The following is a 22,928-nucleotide window of genomic DNA, read 5'->3' on the forward strand; positions in this document are numbered from 1 at the left end:
GCTAGGGCTCCAATAACTCCGGGACACGTACACAAGAAGATCACAATCGTATGTATACGTATATTTAATGGATCCAGTATCCATAACCCGTGGAACGGAACGGTTAGTTCCACCGTCCATTCCAACAGTCGCCTCAGCCTATCAGCCTATAAAACCCGGCCAGTAGGAAGCCAACACAAACCAAGCAGATAAGCAGCTGTCCTACTGTCGCATACACACACAAGTGCTAGCTAGCTAATCGATCAGCCGGCGGCCATGGCGGAGGAGAAGCACCACCACCACCTGTTCCACCACAAGGAGGGCGAGGACTTCCAGCCCGCCGCTGACGGCGGCGTCGACACGTACGGGTACTCGACCGAGACGGTGGTGACCGCCACCGGCAACGAGGGGGAGTACGAGCGGATCACCAAGGAGGAGAAGCACCACAAGCACAAGGAGCACCTCGGCGAGATGGGCGCCGCCGCCGCCGGAGCCTTCGCCCTCGTACGCTCTCTCTCACCATAACTAATTACCGTACGCACATATAGCTCTTGTTGGGCTTGGCTAATAATGGACTGCGTGTCTACGTGCAGTACGAGAAGCACGAGGCGAAGAAGGACCCGGAGCACGCGCACAAGCACAAGATCGAGGAGGAGGTGGCCGCCGCTGCAGCCGTCGGCGCCGGCGGCTTCGTCTTCCACGAGCACCACGAGAAGAAGCAGGACCACAAGGAGGCCAAGGAGGCCAGCGGCGAGAAGAAGCACCACCACTTCGGCTAGATCACCGTTGACGTGCGGTGGCCGGCCTCGCCGCCGGCCGTGCGTGTGCTTACGTTACGTGTGTTCCATAGTGAGAGAGGCTGGGACGTGGGCCTGGTCTCGTGCTCGCCTGTGCGTGATTTTCTCTGCGTGCTTAGCTTCCGAGTGCTGAATAAGTGGGGCTGCTGTTCATGCAGTGGCTCCCACACCTCATGCGTCGGTGTGTGTCGTGTGTCGGTGTGTGTTTCAATTCTACCGGCGCCCTGTATTTGTAATTTCACTTTATTATGCAAGTCCTCACGAAACTTTTTGTGGCCCATCTATCTCAAAATTTGCTTTAAGAGCAACTCTATCAGACCTCGTAAAATACCGACCCGCAAAACTCGTTTACAGTTCGCGAAAAACAGTTTTGCGGTCCTCGCGTCTCCACAAATCGAAAACCCCAGATTAGCCAATTTGACTGTGATTTCGACAATTGAGTTCAAATTCGAAAAATAAAACATGGTTCGCGCGCAAATAAAAGCATAGTTTTCTACAACAAACGCAAAATGACTTCATGCAAAAGCAACGACCACGTCCATCATCATCTTGGTCGCTTTTCACCCGTCGTCATGATCTTCACTCCGCACCGCCGCCATCGATGCCATCGGCGCCTCAAATGATTTGCACAACTTGGGACGTGAAAACGAACTCACATAGTTGGATTCCACGGTTTCACTTGGAGGTGCATTGCGAACTTGTTCCAAGCAAGCAGCCCAACGGCTACAAATCGGCTTGATCACGTCCCAACGACCTTGAAGTGACCGAAAGGTGCGTGGAGTCCTATATTGGGATACCTTGCCATCATGCGGAAGTATTGATCTTCGATTCTTTGCCAATACCTCTTGGCGGTTTGAGATGTGCTGGTGCACGCATCAAGAGACACCGCGCTCCAAGCCTTGATAAAGATTTGGTCTTCGAACAGCGTGTAGTTCTTCGATCTCGCGCCTTTTTTTGCTTGCGCTTGGTCATACACCCCCTCGTCTATCTCCTCCACCTCATCTTCACCACCGTGACCATCCACGCCACCATCCATTTCATTGTAATCGAAATCAATGATAGGGGCTTGATCGATGTCGATGGTGTTGGTGTCCAACAAGTTCACGAACTCGGCAATGACATCGTTCGAGCCGGCGCTACAGTGGGTGTCATCGAGTCACAAGCTACCGTAATGGCGAAAAGCAGCAAGTAGAAGAAATCAAAGAAGCATACCTTCCGACCATTTCGTCGAACACCCCTCTTGTGATGGAAGCAGCGTCGTTGAAGGGCATCGTCGGGGTACCTCTTGCCAAGGTGGAGGGAGAGGACGAAGTCGCCGGCCTTTTCATAGGAGCCTTCTTGCGCTTCACGCCCGAAACCTTGCACTTCTTCTCACACGGCGGCCGGGAAGATCGCGCAGCGGCGGTGACGCCGGGCGCGCGTGCCTTCCGGGCGGGGCCAGCCGGATTTCTGCCCTGCACGACGACGTTGCCCTGCCGCTTGCAGACAGGCGCGGTGGTGCCTTGAGCGACGACGGGGGCGACATGGCCGGCGACGAGATCTGTCGGAGGGGATTGAGCGTGCATGACATCCACGATGACGGGGGACGGCGGGGAGGCTTCCATGGTGGCGAAGAATGGTCGGGGAAGATGGACCGGAGCGGGCGGAGGCGGGGCAATGGCGGCGAAGGGGCTGGGAAACGGGACCGGCCGCGTGGAAATTTCCCTCGCGTCAAATCTCGCTGCGGATAGGGGGCGAGCTCGGGTCGGCCTCCCACCCCGTGAATCTAAAGGTTGAGGGCAAACTTTTGCCGCGCCTCGCAAAATTTTTACAGGTCCCTGCCTGATACAGGGTCTGCTCGGGCAGCTTTTTTTCGCGCGGACCCTTATTTTGATGGTTATTTTGCGGGTCGGGGCATTATACGGGGTCTACTAGAGATGCTCTAATAATGTCATCGGATCAAACTGCATATGTGTGTTTGAATTCGAATACTGATTTAGTTATTTTGCTGTAAGTTTTGTTTACTTGAGTTTTGTTTTCATTTTGTGGGGAGTATAATTGAGTTCATGCATACATGATACAACGAATTTTCTTCCACAGTAATCTGCTCCCCAAATCAAAAATTGATTAATTACACGAGGGGTGCACAAAATTTAGAGTCCGTGTTAATTCATGTATCCCTTCCCGCAAGGAAAAAAAAATCTATGTATTTCTCCGTGTCATGTGGAGTCAGCATCAGCGTGAAGAGACAAAACAACATGGTGATATAAACCTAATGGAGATTCAATACTTTCAGTGTAGTCAGACCCTTCTGTCACTTCACGAAGATCACCGCAAAGATCTGGCGTTACATCTTTGTACCCAGTGCACCGCAAAGATTGATTGCATAGCACTTTTGCATAGAACAAAGCAAACTTTGTGCAAATCGATTGGTTTGACAAGCTTTGACAGGGCATCCACTCTTCCCTAAAGTGGAAAGGATATTTTTTTTTTTGCCAAAGACTGATTTGATAGCACTTTTGCGTATCGATACTTTTGGACAAAAAATACATTATGACTTACATAAACATTCTCTAGAAACATGTGCATAATTCATAAAAACACATGAATAATTCTAAATTACGTGTACACTTTTTCAAATTGCAAGAACATTCTTTCTACATGACATGACAATTTTTCTTTAAAATGCATTATTATTAGTTATTAAAAAATTAACGTTTTTAAAATTTAAATTACCACTTTTAAAAGATGAACACCTTTTAATTTTATGAGCATATTTTCAAAATACAATAACAATGTTGTAAAAATACAGGAACTTTTTGCAAATTCCCTTGAATATCTTTTAAATACACCAGCAATATTATTAAAAATGCATGAACAGTTTCTCAAAATAGGTAAACACGATTTAAATCAAATGAACGTCTTTTCAAATTTGTTCTAAATTTCATGAACATATTTTGAGGATACATGAACGTATTTATAAAAGCACCATTTCTACAAAACTCAAAATTTTATTATTTTTATTAGCGAAGAATTCCATCAAAAAAATTACCTTCTAATGACCACACAGTTGCGACTGAAAGCATAATTGGTTTGATGCGAACTTTTGGTATCGAAATATCTCAAAGGCATGGGCGGACATGGTGTATTGCCCACTACAGGTGGCCTATTGCAGGGGGCTCCTATTTCTTGTGTAGGGCGGTAGTTCAAAAAATGTTCATTAAACTAAAAAAATTCACATATAACAAAAAAATTCAGGGATTTTAAGGAAATATGAAAATTTTCTTGGGTTTAAAAATGTTAGACAAATTTGAGAAATGTTCATGATTTTCAAAAACATCCTCTGATGTCATAAATTATTTACGAATTTGCAAAAAATGTTCCTGAATTTAGAAAAATTCAAGTTCTTTAAAAATGGTCACAATTTTACAAAACGAAAGTTAAATTGAAAATAAAAGTATAAAATGGAAAAAAGAAAATGGACAAAAATAGACAACCGGTAGAACCTTATAGAACCCTAAAGATGCAGCTTATTGGGCCGGCTGAACTAAGGTAGCGGCACCAATAAGGATTACATACGAAGTAAAATGAGTGAATCTACACTCTAAAATATGTCTATATACGTCCGATGTAGTTTGTATTGATATCTCTAAAAATACTTATATTTAGAAATAGAGCGAGTAGTTTTTTTCCACAAACATTGTATGTAATAAATATTTAATACATGTTTAACTTTTTTTAATACGAAATTAACAGTTTTTAATACACGATGGATATTTGTTTCATAAACATTTTTAATATTACTTAAATGCTTGATTGACATTTTTCAAATAGAAGACTTAAATTTTTTTAATACACGATTAACATTTTTATACACATTTAACATTTTGAAATACTTGATTAACACTTCCCAGATACAAGATTAACATTTTTTTAATACATGGTCAACATTTTTTATACACATTTAAAATTTTACAAATGCTCGATCAACATTTTTCAAATACAAGATTGTTTTTCAAATGCTTTATTAATATTTTTTAAATACATGACCAACTTCTTCACACACATTGTATTTTTCTTGTATACATTTTTGGTATACTTAAGAAACATTTTCTTTATACACATTTAACACTTTTGAAATGTCTAGTTAACATTGTTTTCAAATGCTTTACGTATTTTTTCTAATATATTTATTTAGAATATTTGGTAGTGTAAACAAAAGTAAAAAAGAAAACAAAAACAAAAACAAAAACAAAGAACCTAAAAAACAAAAACAGAAAACAAAAACCCGGGTCACCCGATCTCGCTAGAAGTGAGGTATAGCAGCGACCTGCGATATGTGGGTATCCCCGCAGTACGCGGGGAACCTCCTATTTCATATTTTACTGGGCCATTCGCCCCTATTAACTCATGGGCCACGGACCAGTAGCACCAACTCCCTCTGACTGTCTGGTCCCATTCTTGCTTCTTTTATTTCCGGCTCGCCTTTTGCTTTGCTGCTCGTGCTTTTAAGACCATTAAAAAATATTATTTAAAAAAAATCGTGTAAAGAAAACAGGTTCATGGATTAAAAAATCACAAACTTTGCATAATGTTCACTTATTTTAAAAATGTTCACAATTTTTTCAAACTCATGAAACTTTAAAATCTTCATAAATTTGAAAAAATATTTAAAAATTTGAAAAAATGATCATGAATTTGAAAAATATTTTGAATTTATATAATGCTCAGGTTCTTTCCTAGTAAGCCAATTGAATGTCACATCCATAAAATCCTTGTGAATATCGTGCAAAATTCAATATCTTGTCTAGTGTGGTCCTTGTCAAAGAAGAAAACAAGTGCCTCGCGCATGAAGAAATGAGATACACGCAGTTGAGGACAATCTGTTCATCGTGCAAGCTTCATGCCTGGGCGAACTGAAACACTTTCCCATATACCTTCCTTCCATACCGGCTACATGAAAACAGATGACACTGGATGTGTGATAAATCCAATTCTGAAAATGGCTACTATTTCACGCTTACACTAGAGGCGTGAAATAGGAAAAGCTAATTGCAGTGCTCTATTTGGTTTCAACTCACCAACTTGAAGGAGTCTTCGTTAGCCAACGCTAATTCATCCGACCAAATAATGGAAGGTTTTATGGGTTCATAACTTCATATTTCCTTTCTTATTAGTTTTCTGTAATCACTAACCAGGGGTACCATGCTGTGTAATTGTGTCATGTGGTCGCTTCAAGGCGCTAGGGTCATTCCCTCACAAATGTGTTGGGGTCATCTAGTAGGATTTCCCACTAGTTCTAGGAGATGTATTGGCCATTGTTTGTAAATTGTTTTGGGTTTTCAATTTTTAAACTAAAATATGTTTAAAATCAGACACTCAAATTCTGAATATTTTTCACCATTGTGCTCCTCGCATGGTTTTAAAATTTTCTCTTATTTGTTTTATTTTGTATTTTTGTCGGATCTATCTATCAAAAACTATACAATTTAATCTTTCTCGTAAACTGTCAAGGAATTGGCAACCCGTTATTCGCGTTGGGTTGCAAGTATTTCTTGTTTGTGTGCAGGTGTTGTTCACGAGTCGTTGCTTGGTTCTCCTACTGGATTGATAACCTAGGTTCAAAACTAAGGGAAATACTTATCTCTACTGTACTGCATCATCATTTCCTCTTCGAGGAAATTCCAACGCAGCTCACAAGTAGCAACACAATTTTTAACATAACTGCCATGGTGTTTGTTTTTGTGTAGAAATAGAAGTTCTCGAAATCAAACGAAACTTTTTGGAGATTCTTTAGTGAATAAATAAAAAAATACTAGAATGAAGATCCATCGGAGGGGGGCCACGAGTTGCTCACAAGGCAACATGGCGCGCCTACCCCCGAGGGCGCGCCCTGATGCCTTGTGGGTCCCACAGGCAGCCGTCTGACCTAATTCCAAGCCTATAAATTTCGTTTCCCCGAGAAAAAAATAGGAGGAGAAGTTTCATGGCGTTTTACAATACAGAGCGACCTCCACCTCCTGTTCTTTATCGGGAGGGCTGTTCTAGAGTCTGTTCGGGGCTCGGGGAGGGGGGGGCGGGGGTTCATCACCATCGTCATCACCAACCCTTCTTTATCAACAATTCCATGATGTTCACCGCCGGGAGTGAGTTATTACTTCGTATGCTTGCTAGACGATGATGGAGTTGGATGAGATTTATCATGTAGCAAGTCAATTTGTTAGGGCTTAATTCCTAGTATACACTATGTTCTGAGACTGATGTTGCTATGACTTTGCTATGCTTAATGCTTGTCACTAGGGCCCGAGTGCCATGGTTTGAGAATGGAACCTATTATGTTTTCATGAATATAAGTGTGTTTTGGATCCTATCTTGCAAGTTGTATGCACCTATTATGTGTTATGATCCGCAGACCACAAGGCGACAATAATTGGGATTCACTCCAGTGATGACCGTGGTATGAGGAGTTCATGTATTCATTGAGTGTTAATGCTTTGTTCTGGTTCTCTATTAAAAGGAGGCTTTAATATCCCTTAGATTTCCTTATGGACCCCGCAGCCACGGGAGGGTAGGACAAAATATGTTATGCAAGTTCTTACTATAAGCACGTATGACTATATACAGAATACATGCCTATATTATATTGATGAATTGGAGCTATTGTGTATCGCTCTAGGTTGTGGCTGTTACATGATGAATGTCATCCAACACAAATATCCTTCGCTGATCCAATGCCTATGCTTTTCTCATATTGATCTTTGCTAAGTTACTACTATTGCCGCCGCTGTTACAATCACTACAACACAACTACTGTTACTGTCACCGTTACTAATGCTGCCGTTACCTCTTCTTTCAAAACTATCATACCACTATGCTACTAAACACTTTTCTAAAGATATTTAGTTCTCCAGGTGTGGTTGAATTGACAACTCAACTATTAAGCTCGTAAATATTCTTTGGCTCCCCTTGTGTTGAATCAATAAATTTGGGTGAAATACCACCCTCGAAGATTGTCGTGATCCCCTATACTTGTGGGTTATCAAGGCTAGACTAGGGATCACTGGTGTTTATATTTCCACACATTTATTTGGGTTTTCCCTAAATCTCATATTCAATAGCCAATACAATTGTAGCACAAAAACATAAACTTAATAATGAACATGGAAATATAATAATACATTTATTATTGTCTCTAGGGGAAATTTCCAAAAGCAGAGGGAAAGCTTTCGCGGATCCTCATGTGTGATGCTATCATCGGGAATTTTTTTGCGATTGGCAATGAAAGCGTCATCGCTACTCGATCTTTGACTTAGTTATTGATGGTGAGGTTGTGGCCGAGCCTACAGCAATCATGGATCAATTGTGTTCTTTCTTCACCTACCTTCTATCGGCCCAACCACCTTTTGGCTCTCTATCTCGCCTAACCTTTGGCCTGCTGCTGCCTTGGTCACCCATATGGAGAATTCTGATCTAATGATTCCCCTTTCTAATGCTGAGATCTGTGAGGTCGTGGCCTTATCTAAATCTAAGTCTACGCCCGGACCTGATAGGTTCTCCATCCCCTTCAAGAAATTTTGGCCGGTCCTCAAACATTTGGTGTATGCGATCATTCAGGGCTTTTGTTTGGGATGGTCGATATATCTAGATTGAATTACACGGTTATTTCTCTAACCCCTAAAGTGAAGGGGGGCTGACTCCATTTGCCAATTTCGGCTAGTTGCTCTCATGAACAATATTGCCAAGTTCCTGACTGATTGCTCGTATCCGCGTCGATATTTCCCCAAAGAGGAAGGGATGATGCAGTACAGCTATGGTAGGTATTTCCCTCAGTTTTGAAACCAAGGTTATTGAACCAGTAGGAGAACTAAGCAACACTATGTAAATGGTACCTGCACACAAAGAACAAACCCTCGCAACCCAACGCGTAAGAGGGGTTGTCAATCCCTCCCCGGTAAAAAGATAGATTAAATAATATGAGTTTGGATAAATAGATCTAAATAAAACACGAAACAAAATATGCAAATAAAAAGTGCAGCAAGGTATTTTTGGGTTTTTTGGAATAGTAGATCTGAAAACAAAAGTGATGAAAAATAGATCGGAAAGCAATATGATAAAAGATAGACCCGGGGCCGTAGATTTCACTAGTGGCTTCTCTCGAGAAAATAGCATACAGTGGGTAAACAAATTACTGTTGGGCAATTGATAGAAGATCAAATAATCATGATGATATCCAAGCAATGATCATTATATAGGCATCACGTCCAAGATTAGTAGACCGAAATGATTACGCATCTACTACTATTACTCCACACACCGCAAAAAGTCATTACATCAAATAGATCTCCAAGAGACCATTGTATTGAGAATCAAAGCGAGAGAGAGAGAAAGCCATCTAGCTACTTCCAACAGACCCGTAGGTCTATGGTGGACTACTCACACATCATCGGAGAGGCACCAATGAGGATGATGAACCCCTCCGTGATGGTGTAGATTGGATCTCGTGGTTCTGGAACTTGCGGCGGCTGGAATTGTGTTTCGTCTGCTCTCCTAGGGTTTCTGGAATTTCATGGGATTTATAGAGCAAAGAGGCGGTGGACGAGACCCCCGTGGGCCCCACAACCCATCAGGGCGCACTGATACGTCTCCAACGTATCTATAATTTTTGATTGTTCCATGCTATTATATTATCCATCTTGGATGTTTTATATGCATTTACATGCTATTTTATATTATTTTTGGGACTAACCTATTAACCTAGAGCCCAGTGCCAGTTTCTGTTTTTCCTTGTTTTTGAGTTTTACAGAAAAGGAATATCAAACTGAGTCTAAATGAGCTGAAAATTTACGGTGATTTTTTATGGACCAGAAGAAGCCCCTGAAGCAAAAGAGTTGGGCCAGAAGAGTTCCGAGTCAACGACAAGGGTGGAGGGCGCGCCCCCCTACCTTGTCGCTGCCTTGCAGACCCCCCTGACGTGAAATCGAAGCCAAAATTCCTATAAATACAGAAACCCCCAGAAAGAAACCTAGATCGGGAGTTCCGCCGCCGCAAGCCTCTGTAGCCACGAAAAACCAATCGGGAGCCTGTTCTGGCACCCTGCCGGAGGGGGAAACCATCACTGCTGGCCATCTTCATCATCCCGATGCTCTACATGACGAGGAGGGAGTAGTTCACCCTCGAGGCTAAGGGTATGTACCAGTAGCTATGTGTTTGATCTCTCTCTCTCTCTCTCTCTCTCTCTCTCTCTCGTGTTCTTGATATGGCACAATCTTGATGTACCGCGAGCTTTGTTATTATAGTTGGATGATATGGTGTTTCTTCCCATCTACCTTCTTGTGATGAATTGAACTTTACCTTTGAGGTTTCACTATTGTCGAATTGAATACCATTATGGATTTGAGAACACTTGATATATGTCTTGCGTGGGATACCCGTGGTGACAATGGGATATTCTATTGATTCACTTGATGTATGTTTTGGCACTCAACTCGCGGATTCCCGAGGTGACGGGCTAATCTATGCATAGTGGTTGATGCACGTTTTCATCCTTGTTTCTCCGGTAGGAATCTTGGGGCACTCTTTGAGGTTCTTTATGTTGGATTGAATATTATGAATCTGAAGTTGTTTGATGCATATTGTATAATTGACCCACGGATACTTGTGGTGACATTGGAGTATCTAGGTGACATTAGGGTTGACTGATGTGTGTCATATGGTGTTATTTTACTACGAACTCTAGGACTGTTTGTGACACTTATAGGAATAACTCAATGGATTGATCGAAATGAATAACTTTGAGGTGGTTTCGTACCCTACAAGCAATTTCATCTTATGTTCTCTGCGGTAGGAACTTTGGAGTGACTTTTGTTGCACGTTGAGGGATTGCCATATGATTTAATTATGCTATCATTGTTGAGAGAACTTGCACTAGTGAAAGCATGAACCCTAGGCCTTGCTTCCAAGCATATCAATACCGTTTTCACTCACTTTCGTTACTTTTTACCTTGCTGTTTTTATATTTTCAGATTACAAAAACCTATATCTACTATCCATATTACGCTTGTATCACCATCTCTTCGCCGAACTAGTGCACCTATACAATTTACCATTGTATTGGGTGTGTTGGGGACACAAGAGACTCTTTGTTATTTGGTTGCAGGGTTGTTTGAGAGAGACCATCTTCATCCAATGCCTCGCAGGGATTGATAAACCTTAGGTCATCCACTTGAGGGAAAATTGCTACTGTCCTATAAAACTCTGCGCTTGGAGGCCCAACACGAGTCTACAAGAAGAAGGCTGCGTAGTAGACATCACGCGCCAGGGGCCTCTGGCATGCCCTGGTGGGTTGTGGTCCCCATAGACCTCCCCCCAGGTGCTTCCTTGGCTCCCAAGTTGTCTTCTGGTCCAAAATAAATCTCCAAAAAGTTTCATGGCATTTGGACTCCACTTGGTACTGATATTCTGCGAAGTAAAAAACAAGCAAAAAGTAACAACTGACACTAGGCACTATGTCAATAGGTTAGTCCCAAAAAATGATATAAAGTTGGTATAAAATGATTGTAAAACATCCAATAATGATAATATAACATCATGTAACAATCAAAAATTATAGATACGTTGGAGACGTATCAACATCGCCAAGCTTAATTCCCGCTCGTCCTCGAGTAGGTAAATGATAAAAACAAATTTTTTGATGTGGAATGTTGCCTAACATGTTCATCACATATTCTTTTCTTTTGTAGCATGGACATTTGGAATTTATATGGTTCAAAGCAATAGTGTATATTTAACATGAAGATTTCAATACTCAAGCATATCAACAAGCAACCATGTCTTTCAAAATATCAACACTAAAAAAAGTTAGCCCTAGCCCATAGTGCGCAATCATTGATCCATTCAGGAAGCACACTCGAATATTAGCTACATCCAATGCTCAAGTATGATCATAGTGCCCCTTAGTTGGTGCTTCATAAGAGAAGGTGGAGACTCAAATAAAAAATAAAAATTTCATAAAGTAAATAGACAGACCCTTCGCAGAGGGAAGTAGGGATTTGTAGAGGTGCTAGAGCTCAAAGCAAAAAAATTGAGAGATAAAACGTTTTGAGAGGCATGTTTTTCCTGTCAACGAAAATGACCAAGAATTTCCAATACTTTCCATCCTAGATATATCATAGGCGGTTCCAAAATAGAAAATAAAGTTTATTCCTTTTTCCACCATTCTTTCACATTCCATGGCTAGCCGAATTCATGGGTACCGTCCATACCAACACTTTCCAAGGAATTTATTATTTAACAACATAAAGTAAATTCTTTTTTCATTTCGAGACTGAGCATCCCTATTACCACCGTACTCTCGTGCAATGATAAGTGAATAAACATTTATCTTGAGAATAACACATCTAGCATGGAAAATATTGGCCACCCCCTGCCGCTTCATGAGCGGTACGGGCACACAAGAAGGAAATTCATTTTGAAAATTAGAGCTCGCACATACAAATTGGCTTAGAATGGCAAAAAATACCGCATATAGGTAGGTATGGTGGAATCATATGGCAAAACTGGGTCTAAGGATTTTTATGCACAAGTAGTATTTCTAATTAGTACAAGTGGAGGCTAGCAAAAAGATTGAGAAGCAACCAACCAAGAAACGGAAAATCTCATGAACAAGCATTAAGCATAACTAACACCGAATAATGCACCATAAGTGGGATGTAATTTCATTGCATGACTATTGACTTTCGTGCTTGCATAGGGAATCACAAACCTTAACACCAATATTCTTACTAAAGCATAATTACTCACCAACATGATTCACATATTACTATCATCATACCTCAAAACTATTACAAAGAATCAAGTTTAATTTGTCCAATGATCTTCATGAAAGTCTTTATTATATCCCTCTTGAATATCTATCACTTTGGGACTAGTTTCATATATTGCCATTGCAATACCGTTTTCGCCCACTTGTTACCTTGCTGTTATTATATTTCCAGATTAGAAAAACCTATATCTACTATCCATATTACGCTTGTATCACCATCTCTTCGCCGAACGGTGCACCTATACAATTTACCGTTGTTTTGGGTGTGTTGGGGACACAAGAGACTCTTTGTTATTTGGTTGCAGGGTTGTTTGAGAGAGACCATCTTCATCCTACGCCTCCCACAGATTGATAAACCTTAGGTCATCCACTTGAGGGAAAATTGCTACTGTCCTACAAAACTCTGCGCTTGGAGGCCCAACACGAGTCTACAAGAAGAAGGTTGCGTAGTAAACATCAAGCTATTTTCTAGCCCCATTGCCGGGGAGGTTAGTGCTTGAAGGTATATCTTTAGATCTTGCAATTGAATCTTTTACTTTCTTGGTTTATCACTAGTTTAGTTTATAAAAGAATACTACAAAAAATGGAATTGAGGTTTCCCCATATGCTTCATCTTTTTAATGTCTTTTGTGAAAATGACGGAAAGGAAAATTGTGCTCAATTGTTAGAAGAAGAACTCAATAAAATGTTTGGCACTAAATCTTTGAATGATGAGCATGATTGCAATGTTATTAGTATGAATTCTTTTAATATCCATGATGCTAATGATATGCAAAGCCATAAGCTTGGGGATGCTATGTTTGATGAAGATGATATTTTTTGTCCCCCAAGTTTTGATGGGAAAAGTTATTATGATGATAGCATGCCTCCTATTTATGATGATTATGTTGATGAAAGTGGGTTTGGAGGAGTGTAAATTCTAGCAAATAATTATCCCACTATTTTGGAGGGTGTTGAATCTTATTGTTATAATTATGAAAGTGGATTTGGAGAGGTCATGACTTTATTTAATGATGATTCCACTATTTCGGAAGAGGTTCCAATTGATTATGGGAACAAAGTCCCTATCTATGATGATTATTGTGATGTCATGTATGCTATAAAGAATAATGATAACCATGAAACTTGTCATCATGATTTTAATTTTCAATTGGATTATGCTTCACATGATAGTTATTTTGTTGAGTTTGCTCCCACTATTATGAATGAGAACAATTTTTCTTATGTGGAGAGTAGTAAAATTTCTATGCTTGTGAATCATGAAAATAATGCTTTATGTGATGGATATATTGTTGAATTCATTCATGATTCTACTGAAAATGATTATGAGGGAGGAATATATGCTTGTAGAAATTGCAATAATATTAAGTTTCCTCTCTATGTGTTGAAATTTTTGAAGTTGCACTTGTTTTACCTTCGTATGCTAGTTGATTCTTGTTCCCATAAGTTGTTTGCTCACAAAATCCCTATGCATAGGAAGTGGGTTAGACTTAAATGTGCTAGCCATATGCTTCATGATGCTCCCATTATGTTTCAATTCTTATCTTTTATGTGAGCATCATTGAAATCATCTCGCCTAGCTAAAAAGGCATTAAAGAAAAGCGCTTGTTGGGAGACAACACAACATTTACCCCTAGTATTTTTGTGTGTTCACATGATTATGCTACTGTAGTAATCATGTTTTATAGCTTTTGTTTCAATAAAGTGCCAAGTAAGACCTTTGGGATGGTCTATGGTGATAGTTGACTTGATTCTGTGCAAAAACAGAAACTTGTGCTCTCAGTCCAGGAATTTTGAAAATTCACTGGAACGTGATAAAATTCTGAATTTTTTAAACATGATTGATATAAAAATTGTCTAGATTGTCCTAATTTTTCAGAATTTTTGGATTTACAGAAGTATGTAAAGTTTCCAGATTACTACAGACTGTTCTATTTTTGACAGATTCTGTTTTCATTATGTTGTTTGCTTATTTTGATGAATCTATGGGTAGTATCGGAGGGTAGAACCATGGAGAAGTTGGAATACAGTAGATATAACACCAATATAAATTTAGAATTAGTTCACAACAGTACCTAAGTGGTGATTTGCTTTATTATACTAACGGAGCTTACGAGTTTTCTGTTTAGTTTTGTGTTGTGAAGTTTTCAAGTTTGGGTAAAGTTTTGATGGACTACGGAATAAGGAGTGGCAAGAGCCTAAGCTTGGGGATGCCCAAGGAACCCCAAGGTAATATTAAAGGACAACCAATCATCTAAGCTTGGGGATGCCCTGGATGGCATCCCCTCTTTCGTCTTCGTTCATCGGTAACCTTACTTGGAGCTATATTTTTATTCACCACATGATATGTGTTTTGCTTGGAGTGTCATTTTATTTTATTAGGATTTGCTTGCTGTTTGAATAAGATCCCAAGATCTGAAATTCTTAAATGTTAGAGAGTCTTCACATAGTTACATAATTATTCGACTACTCATTGATCTTCACTTATATCTTTTGAGCTGGGTAGTTGCTCTAGTGCTTCACTTATATCTTTTTAGAGCACAGCTGCGGTTTTATTTTGAAGAAATTGATGAACTCTCATGCTTCACTTATATTATTTTGAGAGTATTTAAACAGGATGGTAATTTGCTTAGGTTACGAATTCACTCCTAATATGATGGGCATCCATGAGGGATATAATAAAAACTTTCATGTTAAGTGCATTGAATACTATGAGAAGTTTGATTCCTTATGATTGTTTTGAGATATAAAGAAGGTGATATTAGAGTCATGCTAGTGAGTAATTGTGGATTGTATAAATACTTGTGTGAAAGTTTGTGATTCCCATAGCCTGCATGTATGGTAAACCGTTATGTAACGAAGTTGGAGCATGATTTATTTATTGATTGTCTTCCTTATGAGTGGTGGCCAGGGACAAGCGATGGTCTTTTCCTACCAATCTATCCCCCTAGGAGCATGCGCGTAGTACTTTGTTTTGATGACTAATAGATTTTTGCAATAAGTATGTGAGTTCTTTATGACTAATGTTGAGTCCATGGATTATACGCACTCTCACCCTTCCACCATTGCTAGCCTCTCTAGTACCGCGCAACTTTCGCCGGTGCTGTACACCCACCTATTACCTTCCTCAAGACAACCACCATACCTACCTATTATGGCATTTCCATAGCCATTCCGAGATATATTGCCATGCAACTTCCACCGTTCTATTTTACTATGACACGCTTCATCATTTTCATATTGCTTTGCATGATCATGTAGTTGACATAGTATTTGTGGCAAAGCCATCATTCATAATTTTTATACATGTCACTCTTGAGTCATTGCACATCCCGGTACACCGCCGGAGGCATTCATATGGAGTCATATCTTGTTCTAAGTATCGAGTTGTAATTCTTGAGTTGTAAGTAAATAAAAGTGTGATGATCTTCATTATTAGAGCATTGCCCCATGTTAGGAAAAAAAGAGTCCAAAGATGCAAAAAAGAGAGGCCAAAGAATCCAAACAAAAAAATGAGAGAAAAGAGAGAAGGGGAAATGTTACTATCCTTTTTCCACACTTGTGCTTCAAAGTAGCACCATGATCTTCATGATAGAGAGTCTCCTATGTTGTCACTTTCATATACTAGTGGGAATTTCTCATTATAGAACTTGGCTTGTATATTCCAACGATGGGCTTCCTCAAATTGGCCTAGGTCTTCGTAAGCAAGCCAGTTGGATGTACACCCACATAGTTTTCTCTTGAGCTTTCATAAACTTATAGCTCTAGTGCATCGGTTGCATGGCAATCCCTACTCACTCACATTGATATCTATTGATGGGCATCTCCATAGCCCGTTGATACGCCTAGTTGATGTGAGACTATCTTCTTCTTTTTGTCTTCTTCACAACCACCATGTTCTATTCCACCCGTAGTGCTATATCCATGGCTCGCGCTCATGTATTGCATGAAAGCTAAAAAGGTTTGAGAACATCAAAGTATGAAACAATTGCTTGGCTTATCATCGGGGTTGTGCATGAGTTGAATATTTTGTGTGATGAAGATGGAGCATAGCCGGACTATATGATTTTGTAGGATAGCTTTCTTTGGCCATGTTATTTTGAGAAGACATGATGCTTTATTAGTATGCTTGAAGTATTATTGTTTTTATGTAAATATTAAACTTTTGTTTTGAATCTTATGGATCTGAATATTCATGCTAAAATAAAGAAGATTACATTGATAAATATGTTAGGTAGCATTCCACATCAAAAAAATCTGTTTTTATCATTTACCTACTCGAGGACGAGAAGGAATTAAGCTTGGGGATGCTTGATACGTCTCCAATGTATCAATAATTTTTTATTGTTCCATGCTATTATATTATCCATATTGGACGTTTTATATGCATTCATATGCTATTTTATATTATTTTTGGGACTACCCTATTAATCTAGAGCCCAGTGCCAGATTTTGTTTTTCCTTGTTTTTGAGTTTTACAGAAAAGGAATATCAAACAGAGTCCAAATGAGCTAAAATTTTATGGTGATTTTATATGGACTAGAAGAAGCCCCCCGAAGCAAAAGAGTTGGGCTAGAAGAGTCCCGAGTCAATGACAAGGGTGGAGGGCGCGCCCCTACCTTGTCGCTGCCTCGTGGACCCCCCTGACGTGAAACCAATGCCAAAAATTCCTATAAATACAGAAACCCCCAGAAAGAAACCTAGATCGGGGGTTCCGCCGCCGCAAGCCTCTGTAGCCATGAAAAACCAATCAGGAGCCCGTTCTGGCACCCTGCTGGAGGGGGAAACCATCACCAGTGGCCATCTTCATCATCCCGGCGCTCTCCATGATGAGGAGGGAGTAGTTCACCCTCGAGGCTGAGGGTATGCACAAGTAGCTATGTGTTTGATCTCTCTCTCTGTCTCTCTCTCTCTCTCTCTCTCTCCCTCTCTCTCGTGTTCTTGATATGGCACGATCTTGATGTACCGTGAGCTTTGTTATTATAGTTGGATCATATGGTGTTTCTTCACCTCTACCTTCTTGGATGAATTAAGTTTTACCTTTGAGGTTTCACTATTACCGGATTGAATACTATTATGGATTTGAGAACACTTGATGTATGTCTTGCATGGGATACCCGTGGTGACAATGGGTATTCTATTGATTCACTTGATGTATGTTTGGGCACTCAACTCGCGGATTCCCGAGGTGACATTGGGGTAACCTATGCATAGGGGTTGATGCACGTTTTCGTCCTTGTTTCTCCGGTTGGAATCTTGGGGCACTCTTTGAGGTTCTTTATGTTGGATTGAATATTATGATTCTGAAGTTGTTTGATGCATATTGTATAATTGACCCACGGATACTTGTGGTGACATTGGAGTATCTAGGTGACATTAGGGTTGATTGATGTGTGTCATATGGTGTTATTTTACTACGAACTCTAGGGCTGTTTGTGACACTTATAGGAATAGCTCAATGGATTGATCGGAAAGAATAACTTTGAGGTGGTTTTGTACCCTACAAGCAATTTCATCTTATGTTCTCCGCAGTAGGAACTTTGGAGTGACTTTTGTCACACGTTGAGGGATTGCCATATGATTTAATTATGCTATCATTGTTGAGAGTACTTGCACTAGTGAAAGTATGAACCCTAGGCCTTGTTTCCAAGCATTGCAACACCGATTTCGCTCACTTTTGTTACTTTTTACCTTGCTGTTTTTATATTTTCAGATTACAAAAACCTATATCTACTATCCAAATTACACTTGTATCACCATCTCTTCGCTGAACAAGTGCACCTATACAATTTACCATTGTATTGGGTGTGTTGGGGAAACAAGAGTCTCTTTGTTATTTGGTTGCAAGGTTGTTTGAGAGAGACCATCTTCATCCTATGCCTCACACAGATTGACGAACCTTAATCCATCCACTTGAGGGAAAATTGCTACTGTCTTACAAAACTCTGCGCTTGGAGACCCAACACGAGTCTACAAGAAGCAGGTTGTGTAGTAGACATCACGCGCCAGGGGCCTCTGGCATGCCCTGGTGGGTTGTGGTCCCCATGGACCTCCCCCAGCTGTTTCCTTGGCTCCCAAGTTGTCTTCTGGTCCAAAATAAATCTCTAAAAAATTTCGTGGTATTTGGACTCCGCTTGGTACTGATATTCTGCGAAGTTAAAAACAAGCAAAAAATAACAACTGACACTGGGCACTATGTCAATAGGTTAGTCCCAAAAAATGATATAAAGTTTCTATAAAATGATTGTAAAACATCCAATAATGATAATATAACAGCATGTAACAATAAAAAATTATAGATACGTTGGACACGTATCAGCATCCCCAAGCTTAATTCCTGCTCGTCCTCGAGTAGGTAAATGATAAAAACAAAATTTTTTACGTGGAATGCTGCCTAACATGTTCATCACATATTCTTTTCTTTTGTAGCATTGACATTTGGAATTTATATGGTTCAAAGCAATAGTCTATATTTGACATGAAGATTTCAATACTCAACTATATCAACAAGCAACCATGTCTTTCAAAATATCAACACTAAAGAAAGTTGTCGCTAACCCATCATGCTCAATCATTGATCCATTCACGAAGCACACTCGAATATTAGCTACATCCAATGCTCAAGTACGATCATAGTGCCCCTTAGTTGGTGCTTTATAAGAGAAGATGGAGACTCAAATACGAAATAAAAATTGCATAAAGTAAATAGATAGTCCCTTCACAGAGGGAAGTAGGGATTTGTAGAGGTGCTAGAGCTCAAAGCAAAAAAATGAGAGATAAAAACATTTTGAGAGGCATGTTTTTCCTGTCAACGAAAACGATCGATAATTTACAATACTTTCCATCCTAGATATATCATAGGCGGTTCCCTAACAAAAAATAAAGTTTATTCCTTTTTCCACCATTCTTTCACATTCAATGGCTAGCCGAATCCACGGGTACCGTCCATACCAACACTTTCCAAGCAATTTGTTATTTGACAACATAAAGTAAATTCATTTTTCATTTCGGGACTGGGCATCCCTATTACCGCCGTACTCTCCTGCAATGACAAGTGAATAAACATTCATCTTGAGAATAACACATCTAGCATGGAAAATATTGGCCACCCCCTGCCGCTTCATGAGCGGCACGGGCACACAAAAAGGAAATTCATTTTGAAAATTAGAGCGGGCACATACAAATTTGCTTAGAACGGCACGGAAATACCGCATATAGGTAGGTATGGTGGACTTATATGGCAAAACTAGGTTTAAGGATTTTGGATGCACAAGTACTCTAATTAGTACAAGTGGAGGCTAGCAAAAAGATTGAGAAGCAACCAACCAAGAAACGGAAAATCTCATGAACGAGCATTAAGCATAACTAACACCGAATAATGCACCATAAGTAGGATGTAATTTCATTGCATGACTATTGACTTTCGTGCTTGCATAGGGAATCACAAACCTTAACACCAATATTCTTACTAAAGCATAATTACTCACCAACCTGATTCACATATTACTATCATCTATCTCAAAACTATTACAAAGAATCAAGTTTAATTTGTCCAATGATCTTCATGAAAGTTTTTATTATATCCCTCTTAAATATCTATCACTTCAGGACTAGTTTTATATATTGCCATTGCTTTTGACAAGCTCAAATAAATTTAAATGAAGAACATGAGCATAAAGATTTTCATCTATCAAAGTAATATAAGTGAAGCATGAGAGAATTTCTTCAAAAATTTACTAACTCTCAAATAAGTCTAAGTGATGCATGGGAGTATGTCTTTTAAAGTAATAAAGCACGCCGTGCTAAACAAGATATAAGTGAAGCACTAGAGCAATTCCATAGCTCAATTTTTTTAAGTGAAGCACATAGAGCAATTCTAACAAATCATAGAATAATTTTGAATCTCTCAAATAGGTGTGTCCAGCAAGGATACTTGTGACAAACTAAAAAGAAAAACAGGCAAAGACTCACATAATACAAGACGCTCCAAGCAAAACTCATGATATGTGACGAATAAAAATATAGCTCCAAGTAAAATACCGATGGTCGTTAGAAGAAAGAGGGGATGCCTTCCGGGGCATCCCCAAGCTTAGTTGCTTGGTTCTCCTTGAATATTAAATTGGGGTGCTATGGGCCATCCTCAAGCTTAGGCTCTTAACACTGCTTATTCCTTCATTCATCGTGATCTCACCCAAAACTTGAAAACTTCAATCACACAAAACTTAACAAAACCTTCATGAGATCCATTAGTATAATAAAGCAAATCACCACTCTAAGTACTATTGCAAACCCATTCATATTTTATTATTGCATTATACCTAATGTATTCCAACTTTACTATGGATTATACCCCCGATACAATCCATAGATTCATCAAAATAAGCACACAATGCAACGGAAACATAATCTGTCAAAAACATAACAGTCTGTAGTAACCTAGACTTTAACCATACTTTTGTAACTCCAAAAATTCTGAAAAATTAGGACAACGCAGGAAATTTGTATATCAATCTTGTGTAAAAAAAGTCTGATTTTTTTGTCGCTTCTGTGATTTTCAAAAATTCTGCTACTTGCAAAAGTTTCTGTTTTCCAACAAGATCAAGTCAACTATCACCAAACATGATCCCAAAGGCTTTACTTGGCACAAACACTAATTAAAACATAATAAACACAATCATAACAGTAGCTTAATTGTGCAAACACTCAAGAACAGAAATAAAAAGGCAAAAATGATTTTTATTCATTGGGTTGCCTCCCAACAAGCGCTATTGTTTTATGCCCCTAGCTAGGCATAATGCATAGATTCAAGTATTGTCATCTTTACTTTTTGATCCATAGGATGCCCTCATGATTGATTCATATGGTGGCTTAATTCTTGTTCTACGGAAGTGTTCCATACCCTTTCTTAGTGGAAATTAAAATTTAATGTTGCCTTCTTTCATATCAATGACGGCACCTATAATGCCTAAAAACGGTCTACCAAGTATAATTGGACAAGACGGATTGCAATCAATATCAAGAATAATAAAATCTATGGGCACATAGTTCCTATTTGCAAGAATATGGACATCATTAATTCTTCCCAAAGGCTTTTTAATAGTAGAATCCGCCAAGTGCAAATTAAGAGAACATTCTTCAATATTGGTAAGACCAAGCACATCACATAGAGATTCCGGAATTGTGGAAACACTAGCACCCAAATCACATAAAGCAAAGCACTCATAGTTTTTGATCTTGGCTTTAATGGTAGATTCCCATTCATAATTTAATTTTCTAGGAATTGAAATCTCTAGTTCTAACTTTTCTTCAAAAGCTTTCATCATGGCATCAACAATATGTTTAGTAAAAGCTTTATTTTGTTCATAAGCATGGGGTGAATTTATCATGGATTGCAACAAAGAAATACATTTAATCAAAGAGCAACTATCATAATTGAAGTCTTTGTAATCCAAAAGAGTGGGCGCATCACTAGTTAAAGTTTTAACCTCTCCAAACCCACTGTTATCAACTTTTTCATCAAGATTTTCACCCTACAAATCATGGGGACACCCTCTAGCTAAAGTTGACTCTTCTCCGGTCACTTCATCGTCAATTTTAATCTTACTAAACAAGGAGTCAATAGAAGAAACACCAATCACTTTAAGATCTTCATTCATAGAAACACTCTTTCTAAAAATTCTCTTTTAGCTCTAAGCATAGCGGTTCTTTTCTTACTTTCATTAATAGAAACATATAAAGCTTTGATTGATTCATCTACCTTGAGTGAAAAAAGTTTTCATCTTGAGATTTTCTATATCATGAGAAATTCTATCAATGCTTCTAGACATATCATCAATCTTATTCAACTTTTCTTCTATCGTAGTATTAAAAACCTTTTGAGCATTGCTAGATTCTTTAATATTATTATCAAGATCAAAGGGTTCCTATTATTATTGTAATAAGATTTACCATAGGAATTACCAGAATTATTAGAGGAATTTCCATGAAAAGTCCTAGGATTAAACTTACATCTATAAGCATTGTTATTGAAATTGTTTCACGAGACAAAATTCACATCTATGGGATCACTATTTTGCTCAATCAAAGTAGCCAAAGGCACACCATTAAGATCAATAGGATCATTTTTACTAGCAACCAATTTCATAAGAGCATCAACTTTTTCACTCAAGGAATTAATTTCTTGAACTGAATTACATTTTTTACTAGTAGGTGCTCTTTCGTTATGCCATTGTGAATAATTTGCCATGATATTATCTAGCAATTTAGTAGCTTCACCCAAAGTAATCTCCATAAAAGTACCACCCACGGCAGAATCTAAAAGATTTCTAGAAACAAAATTCAATCCCGCATAA

The 22,928-nt window shown here is 39.1% G+C and overlaps 1 protein-coding gene across 1 annotated transcript; it reads left to right on the plus strand.

Annotated features, from left to right (window-relative positions):
* Window positions 1-164: 164 nt before the first annotated feature.
* Window positions 165-1,054, plus strand: LOC123096412 (abscisic stress-ripening protein 5). The gene is made up of 2 exons (XM_044518154.1): window positions 165-483; window positions 573-1,054. Exons 1-2 carry the CDS (start codon window positions 256-258, stop codon window positions 756-758), a joined length of 414 nt encoding a protein of 137 aa, XP_044374089.1. The 5' UTR covers window positions 165-255; the 3' UTR covers window positions 759-1,054.
* The last annotated feature ends 21,874 nt before the right edge of the window (window positions 1,055-22,928 follow it).

Source organism: Triticum aestivum, chromosome 4D (assembly GCF_018294505.1).
Source record: "Triticum aestivum cultivar Chinese Spring chromosome 4D, IWGSC CS RefSeq v2.1, whole genome shotgun sequence".
NCBI classification, from domain to species: Eukaryota; Viridiplantae; Streptophyta; class Magnoliopsida; order Poales; family Poaceae; genus Triticum; species Triticum aestivum.